Here is a 12,787-nt window from a genome sequence, read left to right as displayed (position 1 = left end):
ACAGCGGGAGGTCTTCATTCTCAAACTCCAAGCGGCCATAAAGTGCATTCAGTTCTTCTGGGAGAGACGCAGCAGCACCTGTCAATGACCACCTTTGTGGTTTATAATCTGTTAATATTTGGATTCCCTGCCACAGCCTATGTGCATCTTGAGTGCAGTTAAACTCTGATTCCACCTTCCTGCTATATTCCCGTTTCGCGCTGGCAATGGCTTTGAGAAGCTCGTACTTGCTCTTCTTGTACGCGTCCGTGTCTCTGGACTGAAACGTGCAAGTTCGCATGCGGATCTTATTTCGGATTTCGGCGGTTATCCACGGTTTTTGGTTGGGGAATGAGTGGACTGTTTTATGTGGTATGCAGACATTTCCACAGTAGCGGATGAAGTCTGTCACAACTGTGGCATACTCGTCCAGATTGGAGGATGAGTTTCTGAACATGTCCCAGTCTACGGAGTCAAAGCAGTCCTGGAGCCTTTCCTCTGCTTTTGGTGTCCAGCACTGCACGGTTATTGAAAACGGATGGATGGATGGATGGATATCGCAGATGTTATCATACAGAACCAGTGTGTGTGAGTGAACATGCAGCCCCATCGTTGCCTTCTCTTGTTGACACAATCCCTTGGTAAACAGAAAGGGCAGCAGGGCAGATGGCAAGCTGGGATAGGAGATCTTCATCTTAACCTCAATCCATGGCACAAGTACAAGGTGAACTTTATCTGTCAGTTTATCACTGTGGAATGTCTGTACCAAAATGTTCTGCATCCATGCGGTCCCTGCTTCACTGAAATACAGCTGAAGGCTTGTCATCCAGTCCAATGTACTGTGTACATGATGCAGTTGTGAATATGAAGCACACCACACAAATGTTTGATATTATGAATGCCCCCTCTGTGGTGCACACATGAAGGAGGGGTCACACTAAGCGCTCTAAGGATCAGCGCAAAGCCTTTGCATGAAGATCATGTCCACCATGACTTTGGGTACCCAGTGGCAAAACCATCATCCTCACAGATGTCAAATGTTTCCAATGTGTCCAGCTGTTTCTCCTCAAATATGCCCTGGATCAGGTTGAGCCAATGATTTGGAAACAGCTTGGGCTCCATTGCTGAAGTGATTTTCTTGTGAAATTAACAGCAGAAATTTTACCCTGTGACATTTGTACTGTACTATTTACTTCTATTTTGATGTTCCAGTTTGATATCACCTGCTAGTGGACATTATGATGTGAGAACAGAAATATTGTCCATTAAACTGTGCCACATGGCTTTACAATAAGAGGTCAATCATCTGCCAAATGATTAAATTAAGGAAAGATGACCAAAGTTTTAGAAGATCCTGGGATGTGAGACAGAAATGTGATCGAGAGCAGGATGCATGTGATTGATAAAAGGCATGCAACACATCAATGGAATCATAAATAATCCATAAATAATCAAAGTTTTTTTCATGCCATTGCTGTTACATCAGTAATGTGAGGTTGGTGGGCTCTTTCTGCACATCTCACTGCTCCCTGAATTCATTCAAGTGATTTATATTATAACCTTGATCTTAACCTGCAACCTCTTTGTGGAGATTTCAGCTGTAAATTGCTTTGAATAAAAGTGTCAGATATATGGCAAATAAATGATGTGACAGTTCATTTGGGATAGCAGACAGTGTAGCAGAAGTAAAGGACTTGAGTATGAATCCCACATTCTACTGTACTAGCACCCTGAACTGCTCTGTATCCGAGGTTAAGTCATTCTAAGTCTAAGCAGCTTAAAGAAAATGCGACACTGTTTTCTTGGACAAAGTGTGGGATAAATATCGGTTAATAATCACACCCAGCAAACTCAGCTTTTTGTCTTGTACTTCATTAATATTAAGGAAAACAGGCAGGGCACAAAAAGAATGAGTGTTGCTACAATATATATATTTTCCACGAGTCGAGTGCGGCAAAACCGCAGTTAGCGTTTAGGATGCATCGCACGACGTGGAGCGCTACATTTAACTGAAACAATATTTTATTACAGTGTAATGCAATCTAACCGAAAGAGTACATTTTATTACAGTTAGGCGAAAATTCACACAAAGGAACATGAATGAACTCTGAGCGATTTCTACCGTAACAACAGCGATACAATGTAACACGTCAGCTGCCCTTCTTTTCCCACGTTACTGCACTTTCACCGCTTATTCGGCACTTCAAACAAAACCTTCCATTAGATGAAAAGGAACCTTAGTGAAGAAAGAATAGAAAAGGTCAAACTTGTTTCATCAAGAGAGGAGAAGCACGAAAAAAATGTTCTTACAGCTTCAGTCTGTCTTTCAGCGATTGTTTTATTATGCGCATTTTTTTTAATTTACAGAACGTAAGTTTATTCGTGATTTCATTCAAGCTGTCTTTTTACAAAAGGAAGCAAAAACGGGGTGAGCGACGAGTCTCCGGCCACAACTGACTTCTTTTAGTTCCCGCGTTTCTGGAGGAGAAGCGCGTGCAGAGCACGCGACGAGAAATCAATGTAATTTATACATGCGGAACGTCTCTCTCTCTCTCTCTTTCCCGTGAGAGAGAGAGAGAGAGAGAGTGCCTCAGCTCTTCTTCTTGGCGAACTCCCTCCTGCCCCCGTGCTCACTGGCGAAACTGCGCACGCGGTGGATCTTCCGCAGCTGCCTCTCTATGGTGTCAATGATGTCCACCTGCTCCGGGATCTGCACGTAGCGAACGTTCCTGCCCGTGACGAAGAGGTCGGTCAAGCGGTGGAGGCGTCCCCGCCGGTCCCGGAAGTCCACGTCAGCCAAGCGGATGTTCATGAAGGCGTCCACGTTGAGCAAACGGCCGCGCGCCGTGCTCTCCTCGCGCAGCTCCACCGTGGTGACGTGGCCCTGCAGGCCCTGCAGTAGCACGAGCAGGCTGTTCTCGGCGATGGTGCGCTCGCGGATCGAGTGCGTCACCTCCATGAGGCCTGAAGGGACACACAGAGCGACAGAGGCAGCCATTCGCCAAGGCTTAAAAGGCGCAGTCATTATTCTATCATCGTCATCAGACATTATTATTATTAATTCATTACTGTTCCAGTTACAGCATTGTGCCATTCTTAAGCAGAACGTTGATCTACGGCGACGCTCGCTAAACTTCGCTGCACGCCTTCCACTTTAAGCACTTAATTTAACCGTTTTTTTTTTTTTTTTTTTTTTTACCTTGGGCCTCGCTCTTCTGCTTCCAATGGAAAAGTGTATCGCGGGAGCGCGCACCACGTGTGGTTCCGTGAGGACGCGCGCTGTGATGACGTCACAGAAGATGCGCGGAACCTGTAAAATGACTAGTTTTCGCAACATTAACAAAAACCTAATTAAAGCCAATGTGACTGTCCACCTGTGCTCGGTGTGTGTGAGAAGAGCACACAATCTGAACAGCGATGGTATTGGTGAAAGACTAGCATGATGGACAGTCACTGGCAAAAACGAAAAGAGCTCAGAGAAAAGCGGTGTGAGTCATTCACACTGTTCACTGTTATACAGTGTATGTTTTTGTCTGTGTCTCTGTGTGTGAGCTTATCGAAAATGTGGCGATAACTGGCAAATGACTGCAGCTTCTTAACCTCAACAGAAATGTTTAAACTCTTAACATTTACATTTATTGATTTAGCAGAAGCTTTTCTCCAAAAAGTGTGTATATTGCAGAGTTGATGACATCAAGAGGAGGAGAGATTTGGATCCAAACACAAGATTCTGGAGTACAGTTCATGTATCATGGGGCATGGCAGCACAGCGAGTAGCGCTGCTCTCTCTCAGCACCTGGGTGGTGCGAGAGGACATGGGTTCTATCCCCACTCAGTCTGTGTGGAGTTTGCATGATCTCCCCGTGTCTGTGTGGGTTTTCTCCCACAGTCCAAAGACATGCTGTTCAGGTTCGTGCGAGTGTGTGTGTTCCGCTGATGTGTGGATGAGTGACCCATTGTAAGTAGTGTCTCTAGCTGTGTAAGTTACCCTGGTGAATAAGGTGTGTGGGCTAGTGACACTACATAGTATCCAGTGTGAGTGACTTTGGAGAAAAGCATCTTCTAAGTGAGTAAATGTACCATGGTATAAACCAGTGTACATCACATGAGTAACTGCATAAAGGCTTTTCCATTATGAATCACATTGTTATTAAGGATACATCCATCGTCGATAACCCTTTGTTCCAAGCGGGGTCATGCTGAACTGGAGCCTAACCCGGCAACACAGGGCGCAAGGCTGGAGGGGGAGGGGACACACCCAGGAGGTGATGCCAGTCCCTCACAAGGCACCCCAAGCGGGACTCAAAACTCCAGACCCACCACGTCCCCCTTGGTATTAAACATTATTTAACATAACAAACATGTACAGGTTTATTGAGCAGTTATGAGATCAGGAGAGAAGTGAGTCCCAAAGAGGTGAGTTTTAAAAGTGTTGTTGATGTATTGGCCTCATTGTATTTTTCTCTGAGATGTATATTGCTTTTTGGAGAAAAGCTGCTAAATGAGTAAATGTTAATCAATGTTATTTCTCAAGATGTGCAGTAGAATAATCAGTTCTTTGGCACACATTCTCTCTCTCTCTCACACACACACAGAGTCACAAGTGTGTTTCATTAATTTATTGTTTTTGATTCTTTCTGAAAAATTGCTTATTTTCCACAGTACTGCATTTTTGCACTACATTTATTCAGATCTTTAAACAAAATATAGTATTAGATAAAATGGACTTTGAGTGAACCAATACAAAAGGAATAATATTTAATAATATTCTTCAGCTTGAGGACACTGGCTTCATGAAGTCAAGATTTGCAGCGTGCACTGGGAAGGTTTGCAACCGATTGCGAAGCGGCGGGGATGAGAATCAGCACCTCCAAATCCGAGGCCATGGTTCTCAGTCGGAAAAACGTGGATTGCCCCCTCCAGGTTAGGGGGGAGTTGCTCCCTCAAGTGGAGGAGTTTAAGTATCTCGGGGTCTTGTTCACGAGTGAGGGAAAAATGGAGCGGCAGGTTGACAGACGGATCGGTGCGGCGTCCGCAATAATGCGGTCATTGTACCGGTCTGTTGTGGTGAAGAGGGAGCTGAGTCGTAAGGCGAAGCTCTCAATTTACCGGTCGATCTACGTTCCTACCCTCACCTATGGTCATGAACTCTGGATCATGACCGAAAGAATGAGACCGCGGATACAAGCGGCAGAAATGAGTTTCCTCCGCAGAGTGGCTAGGCGCACCCTTAGGGATAGGGTGAAGAGCTCAGTCACCCGGGAGGAGCTCGGAGTAGAGCCGCTGCTCCTCCGCATCGAGAGGAGCCAGTTGAGGTGGTTCGGGCATCTGTTCCGGATGCCTCCTGGACGCCTCCCTGGGGAGGTGTTCCGGGCTTGTCCCACTGGGAGGGGGCCTCGGGGGAGACCCAGAATGGATTGGAGAGACTATGTCTCCCGGCTGGCCTGGGAACGCCTTGGGGTTCCCCCAGGGGAACTGGAGGAGGTGTGCGGGGAGAGGGAAGTCTGGAGGACTCTGCTCGGACTGCTGCCCCCGCGACCCGGCCCCGGATAGCAGAGGAAGATGAATGAGCTTGAGGACAGATGGTCTGATTTTCTCCTGTTGAATCTCCAGATACAGAGCAGAATACATGGACACAATGTCTAATGTCTGTTTCCACAAGCATCTGAACTGAGTGCTTCAAAAATACACATCTATGTATTTTTCATTCCAGTATCACAAAAAGTGGGTAATAGGTAGGTAATAGTGGATGAATTCTGTAAGAATGAACTATTTGACCCAAATTCCTGCTTGCCCATCATCCTTCAGTAGGACACAAGCGAGGAAATGAGTTGCACTGACACCGGACACTTATGAACACATGATGGGAAGATAGTGGCAGCAGCAAGTATTACCCTATCGAGCTCATTCTCTTCAGATGGAAAGCATATTGAGAACCTGTGAGTGCCGCCCCCGGAGAAGTACAGGCAGTCCCTGGGTTTGAAATGTCCGACTTACGTACAACCTGTAGTTATGAACCGCTCCGTTATTGAGCGGAAGTAAATTTTTTTCTTACCCTTAAATAACAATGAAATAAAAACTTCATATTAAGCCTATGAAAATTTGAGCTACTGGTTATACAGTAGTTCATAACAAACGGGCGCTACTTTGCAACGCGCATCAAAACACTGCATGTCTACAGCGGTTCGTCAGCTTGGAGGTGGGGTGCATGAGCCCAAGGCAGGACAAAGACTTCCTTCTTTTCCTGTTACTGTCATTTGTTACTGTATTTGCCTTTAATTTTTTGTTTTTACCCTCCTAACCATGGCACCAAAGTGTAAATGTGATGCAAGTGATGGTGATGCATCAAAGAAAAGGGAAACGATCATGTTTGAAACTAAAGAGGAAATAAGTGAAAAGGGTGAAACGCCAACGAACATTGGAAAAGCGGACATTAAAGTTTATTTAATGTTTTGTGCGCGCGCACACACTTTGTCTCCTTCTCTGAGAGAACACTTGGCTACAAAAGACACTTCTTCCCAGGTGCGGAATCTTACTCCAGGCAAACTGCCCCTCTGCGTTCTCAAACCTACCTCGCTCTGCTCTTCCAAGTCCTGTCCCTCATCGTTCTCCAGTCCCGTCTGCGTCTCTTTGATAATGACCGCCCACCTTGTCCGTCAACTACAATTTTTGGATCCTCGCCTCTGTTTATCTGCCAATTGACCGACTGACCATTCGCCCGACCACGAGAACATTTCTAGTCCTGATTCTGAATAAACGATCCTGCACTTGGGTCCAGCCTCCTCCGTGTTCTCTGTTCATCATCACAGTACTAACATTTATTATCATCTCTTTGTATGTACATTTACATTTACATTTTTTCATTTAACAGACGCTTTTGTCCAGAGCAACGTACATCTCAGCAAAAGTACAATTTATGCATTACATTGAGAGAAGGAGACAGCTGCAGACATGAAAGTCTCAAGCAAACCTAGTTCGTTACCTACCACTTGCTGCACCGACGTTCATCGTTCGAGTAGGTGCATAAAACACAGGATAGACAAATCCCAATACCCTCCCACCAATTTTTTAAAAAATATAAGATACAGAAATAAGCAAGTACAATGCCAGAGTAGTGGCTGAATAATGGTTGTATCTGCAGATGTATGTCTCTCTGTTATAAATACTGTAGTTACATTGATTATTATTATTACATTATATTATAATTATTATTACTGTATTGCTATATTAAAGACGTTTTCGTGTATCCAGAAGTGTTTCTTTAATGTTTTTTATCCATAGAAAGGTACACGATATACTAAGACAAACAGACAAACAGATTGAAAGACAAACAGTTGAAAACTGATGTTGGATACCCACTGTACCTAACTCTTCTGACTTACATCAAAATCTGATTTACAGACAGGCTGAGGACATGGAACTCATTTCTAATTCGGGGACTGCCTGTATTCACTGGTTCCACACAGAGACTCACTGGAGCTCATCCATCAAGGTCAGCAGGTCATCCCCCTTGCTCCGGGGACTCGACGATGGCTCTCCTTTTTCTGTGAACTCCCCCACGATTCGTGCTAACTCTTCTTCAGCCTGTTGATCCTGAAAGAGCACAACTCACTGGTCTCAGTGATAACGCAAGTCTCTCAGCCTTGAACAGAAATTCGTCCAGTGACAGAGCAGAGGATTCCCTGGTGAGATGATTTCCTTCCTCACTTATGACTGGCATTCAACTCCTGATTGCTCCAGACCCTCGAAAACAAGCTGAAAACGCAGAGCCAAGTGTACCTCGCAAGAGCACCTTCAATAATACAGCCAGTCGAGCAGTGCTTTGGGCTGTTGCCCCTTAATGGGAAGGGTCCTGGTTCGAATCTTATCTTTCTCTCACAACTGCTGAATCCTTCCTGGCATTCAAGAGGGGTCTGAAGTCTGTCTCTTTCAGAGCCATTTTTCTCTTGATAGCCTGACAGCAACACAAGTGAATCCGAAACACACTTGATTATATTTGCTGTTTGAATGTGCTTTTACTAATTTACTACACTTAGTCATTTAGCAGATTTTGCGGACTTTTTTGATTTCTTTACAAATCAAAGAAGAAGTCAGAGAAAATAAAAGTGCATTTTGCCAACACATGGAGGGATATAGATACAGGCGTGCAGTTTCTGAAGTGCATGCAGTCAGTTTGTTGCCACTGTTTAAATCATCATATATTACTAGAGAAGTTGCATATAGGATTGATTGAGTGTATAATTGTTTTATTTACTGATAATGAAGTGCAAGTTTAGGCAGTCAATAGGAGATCAGGAGAGAAGTTAGTCTGAAAGGAAGTAGTTTTGAGACCCTTCTTGAGCACTGAGAGAGGTTCAGCAGTTCTGAGTGGGGGGGGTTGTGCCACCACCTTGGAGCTAGAACCGAAAACCTTTGTCCTTTTGATTTTGAACCCTCTTATAAGTGGGACCACCGAGCAGCCAGCAGTGGAGGAGCGTAGCAGTCCACCCATTTAGCGAATGATCAGGCCCTGTAGGTGTTGGTGGAGCAGATCCATTGAAGGTTGCGTTGACCGTTACCAGAGTCTTAAACTTGATACACCCAGCTGCAGACAGCCAGTGTCATTTCTGTAGGCAGCTACTTGAGGGATGTGAACCGGCAACATGATGGTATGAGACAAACAAGCTGTCCTTTGATAATCCTGTATCTAAATCTCTTCATCTGTTGATGCAGTTCTGTTTACTCTGAGCTGAGTCAGTGGTACCACACTTTTGCCCTACCTTTGCAGCCTGAATGTTCAGGACTTGGAATGAAAGCTCCTCCAACTGCCTGAAAGCAACAGTAAGATCGCTGTTATTACAGCTCCCTGGATTGCAGTACTTTTCAGCTCAACAAACACAACACAGTTTCCATACTCTTCCTCCATGTCCACGGTGAACAAGTTGACCCGATAAAAAGTTCTGGTCTTGTCAGGGTCCTGGTTTTCCAGGCTTCCTAACAGGTGGGACAACAGCGTCAGCTCCTCCTTGGCCAGCAGGTTTGGAGCGATGCTCATCTGTAGGGCCAGAATGGGCTTTGATGGAGGTACAGCTGCACTGTAAACAGAACTGTTCAGTGTGTGTGTGTGTGTGTGTGTGTGTGTGTGTGTGTGTGTGTGTGTGTGTGTGTGTGAGTGCGACATGCAGATTCTACCTTTGTGTGCTGGCCAAAGTTTTGGCTCTCTGACACTTGTGTCTGCACTGGTCGACTCTCGCTGTACCTGTATTGTGGTGATACGACAAACTTGTTGAGTGTTCAGTCAGGATAAACACTGAAAAGGTAGGATGTATGAAAATGAAAATGTCATCATTACTTGTGTGTGATAAATGTGGTCCGGCATAACAGATGAACTCACATATTTGTGCCCAGGGTGATAACTCTGTCCCCAGACATGTGGAACGAGCCCTCGGGGAGCGCACCGCAGTAGGCGCCTCCACTGGGGAAGAGGTGACACACCTCCTGCCCACGACACGCCTCCCCTGGACACCTGACAAAGAGCCTGCAGGGGGAGACACGAGTACATGAGGAGGAGCTGGACAGTCCATCAACTGTTCCATACCAGTGGAACTGGAAAAGCTGGACAAGCACTGTCAGTGCTTCCCCCTCTTTCTAATGTGAGCCCCCCACTTGGCTGTGCCCGTCAGCAGTACCTGATGAGTCCCGGGACCTCTGAGCCACAGGGGACAGGGCCCCCCAGGGGCAGAACAAAGCGTCCACTGCAGGTCTGCACTTTGTCTTTCAGAAATGCTGAGACCTGAAAAGGACAAAGGCAAGTTCCTCCGAGGTGCTGCATCTTTCAGACAGATGGATATGTCACATACACGCCCTCACACAGACACGCACAGACACACACGCAAACACTTACCCGGATTTGCAAGTCCTGAAAACACATGAGCAGCGTCTGTCTCAGGAGCTGGAACTCTCCATCTGACAGTGGTGTGTACACCTGCAGGACACAGACACAAGGAAATTGGACTCTTCAAGCTCCACATGTTGCAAACTGAGTACATAGTCCCGAGTACGAAGTACTGAGTACAGAGGGCACCCGGCACTGCGCTCCCTTCCCAGCAGGACAGACAAGAATGTTGTCCGCATTTCCGCTGTTTTTTTTTGCTCTTTGCACTGTGTTTCTGTGCATGATTGCTTCCACTTTGTTCTCCAGTGCTTCACATGCTGCCATCAAAGTGCTCTGAGCTCCAGAGCACCGATGTAGCTCGTGGAGACAGTCCGCGGGGGGGGCCAACCTTAATGAGCTGCTGATATGTCTCCTCAACCTGGTTCAGGATGGCAGGAGTGTCGCTCACAAACGCTCGAATGGCATCCATGTGGTTGAAGGTCACAAGCAGCAGGTCTCTGGGTCGAGGGCAGAGCAGAACCTGGTATTTGAAGGCCATGGTCATCAGGTCATAGAGCTACACATGGAAGTTAAATGTAAAGAGATCAGTTTCTCGCTTTAGACACGATAACACCTTATTAGTGTGTGCTGTGCTCTTTCAGACACATTCAACAAAGTCACATTGCATCTGACGCCGATCAGGCACCTGATGACAATTGGAGCACTCAGCTTTAATAGACCCTCCTTAGCCCCTTCATACTTGCGGAATCTCATCGAGACAAGCCTCTCCCTTTGCACCTATGTCCCGTTATCCTTTGTTCCTGGTTCCCGTTCTTCATTCCCTGGCTTCTAACCATTCGCTTCACCCCCTGACTTCCTCTACGACTTTTCGCTCCCACTCTGACCGCTGATCGACCGACTCTTGGACCGTCCCCAACGATGAGAACTTGCCTGACCCCTCAGTGCCAACTAAACATCCTGCACCTGGGTCCAGCCTTCCCCACGTCTCAGTTCCGCATGACATTCACGCCATGTCTTTGCTGTGAAACATGAAATGTGCAGTTACGGGTTTGGAAAATAATTGCCCCATAATATTGATTAGCCTAATTAAGGAGGTAATTAGAGTTAACCGTTTCAGTATCTGATTTGGACTACCTGCCCAATATCATTTACAGCTACTGTAACAAAACAAAATGTTTGTAACAAATGTTTTATAACAAATTTGTAACAAAACACACACACATTTTCGGAATCGCTTGTCCCATACGGGGCCGTGGGGAACCGGAGCCTACCCGGCAACACAGGGCGTAAGACCAGAGGGGGAGGGGACACACCCAGGATGGGACGCCAGTCCATCGCAAGGCACCCCAAGCAGGACTCGAACCCCAGTCCCACTGGAGAGCAGGACCTGGTCCAACCCACTGCGCCACTGCGCCCCCCTGTAACAAAACATTTGAGCAAAAATCAAATGTAGAGGTGTCATACCAGCAATAATAACTTAATGCCCTGTAAAGTACCGAGTCGATTCATAATTTTCACGGAAACCTGCAATGCTTTTACCAGCTTGGTGCCTCTGTACCTCTCGGACTTTCTGTCAGTCCAGTTGCACCTTGCAGTCATAGTTCGAGCTCATCTACCCTCTGTGGGAGATCTGGCTTTCGTCTGTTGTGCCTCCATGTTGTGATATTCCCTTCCCAAGAATATCGGGAAATCTCCTACACTGGCTCCCTTTAGTGTGTCAGTACCTGGTTCATGTTGGTTCAATTTAGTGTTTCAGTACCTGGTCCACTGGCTTGGTTTAGTGTATCAGTATGTGGTCCACTGGCCTGGGTTAGTGTGTCAGTACCTTGTCCATGCTGGCCTGGTTCAGCCTCATGATGGAGGAATGGGCGAGCCGTATGAGCACTGCCCGCTGCGTTCTCTTGGAGTACATATCCTGGGGCTTAAAGAGCTCCTCCATGAAAGGTTTGCTGAACAAAGTGCAGATGATATCATTCATGACTGAAAGAGTGAGGAAGGTGAGGAGAGGTGGAGAGCAAAAGAGAATGAAAATGAGATGGCAGGAGAGCAAATTGCCAGGCGTGGGACACAGTGACAATGGATTGCAGGGCTCGGACACTGACAACTGCAGACATCTCACATCGAACGGGGTTGTTCTTCCCCACATGGTTAGAGTACCTTGTCTTCTTTCTTCCCCAGTCCAGTCAGCTGCATGGGAGCATTTGAAATAAAAGTTTGTTCATGAAACACACAAGAAAAATGTGCACGTCATCATAAATTTCACAACCGATATTCAGTTCTTTGAACGTGGTGGGAATATGTTAAAAATAATCATTTTCAACATTTTCATATCTGCTAAATTAGCTCATTATAGAGATTATTTGTAAAGCAGCACAAAAAACCAGCATCAGGTATAATAAGTGAGATGTCGTTAAGAGCAGAAGAAACTTTAGTTAAATCCTGGCGGTAAACTGTGTCTCCACAATGAAAAGATCTCGCTTCATGTGAGAAAAGAGCTAATAACTTAAAATTTTAACTTAAATTTAATTGACAGCACTTAAACAAACAAACAAAGACATAGATAAATAAAAAAAGGTGTGTTAATTTTTTAAAAGACCCGTTTTGTCAACTAGAAAAACTCAGATTTCCCACTGGGGACTGTGAGGGATGGTCCCTGTTCTCAGGTGGACCCTTTCCTGAGAGACGGCAGGAGACTTAGCCAGCAGTCCAAAAGCAATCACTTGCATTACAGTGTTTCAGTGAGTTACCACTGCAAACAGTTAACGTTGGAACTTAGAGACACTAGATCAATACTTTATGCATTACAGTTCATACTAACATACCTTTGCTGGTTTTTTCAGTTGGGACATTCTGGGCTTGAAGGCGCTGGTCCAGGATGTAGAGCATTTCTCCACCAAGGTTAATGAAAAGGAGAGGAAGAGTCCGCATGGACAT

The 12,787-nt window shown here is 45.8% G+C and overlaps 2 protein-coding genes across 2 annotated transcripts; both read right to left on the bottom strand.

Annotated features, from left to right (window-relative positions):
- Window positions 1-1,878: 1,878 nt before the first annotated feature.
- lsm10 (LSM10, U7 small nuclear RNA associated) lies at window positions 1,879-3,793 on the bottom strand. Its single transcript, XM_018747844.2, has 2 exons — window positions 3,179-3,793; window positions 1,879-2,943 (listed from the first exon to the last, which is right to left on the bottom strand). The coding sequence occupies exon 2, from the start codon at window positions 2,936-2,938 to the stop codon at window positions 2,570-2,572; it is 369 nt and encodes a 122-aa protein (XP_018603360.1). The 5' UTR covers window positions 2,939-2,943; window positions 3,179-3,793; the 3' UTR covers window positions 1,879-2,569.
- A 3,656-nt stretch (window positions 3,794-7,449) lies between these two features.
- Window positions 7,450-12,787, bottom strand: oscp1a (organic solute carrier partner 1a). Its single transcript, XM_018747800.1, has 11 exons — window positions 12,676-12,787; window positions 12,011-12,040; window positions 11,679-11,833; window positions 10,242-10,409; window positions 9,863-9,943; window positions 9,648-9,751; window positions 9,353-9,496; window positions 9,151-9,217; window positions 8,874-9,013; window positions 8,739-8,787; window positions 7,450-7,572 (listed from the first exon to the last, which is right to left on the bottom strand). The coding sequence occupies exons 1-11, from the start codon at window positions 12,785-12,787 to the stop codon at window positions 7,450-7,452; spliced, it is 1,173 nt and encodes a 390-aa protein (XP_018603316.1).

Source organism: Scleropages formosus, chromosome 23, assembly GCF_900964775.1.
Source record: "Scleropages formosus chromosome 23, fSclFor1.1, whole genome shotgun sequence".
Lineage (NCBI taxonomy): Eukaryota > Metazoa > Chordata > Actinopteri > Osteoglossiformes > Osteoglossidae > Scleropages > Scleropages formosus.
Note: the sequence above shows the minus strand (reverse complement) of the source record. Positions and strands in the feature narration are given on the sequence as shown.

What these genes read in the sequence shown, in the direction of transcription:
- oscp1a (XM_018747800.1), bottom strand. Translation starts at nt 12,787, where the DNA reads ATGTCCATGCGGACTCTTCCTCTCCTTTTCATTAACCTTGGTGGAGAA. An exon ending in ATCACCCTGGGCACAAATAT is followed by an intron (nt 9,218 to 9,352) that starts GTGAGTTCATCT and finishes ACCACAATACAG; the next exon opens with GTACAGCGAGAGTCGACCAG. An exon ending in ACCGTGGACATGGAGGAAGA is followed by an intron (nt 8,788 to 8,873) that starts GTATGGAAACTG and finishes TGTTGCTTTCAG; the next exon opens with GCAGTTGGAGGAGCTTTCAT.
- lsm10 (XM_018747844.2), bottom strand. Translation starts at nt 2,938, where the DNA reads ATGGAGGTGACGCACTCGATCCGCGAGCGCACCATCGCCGAGAACAGC.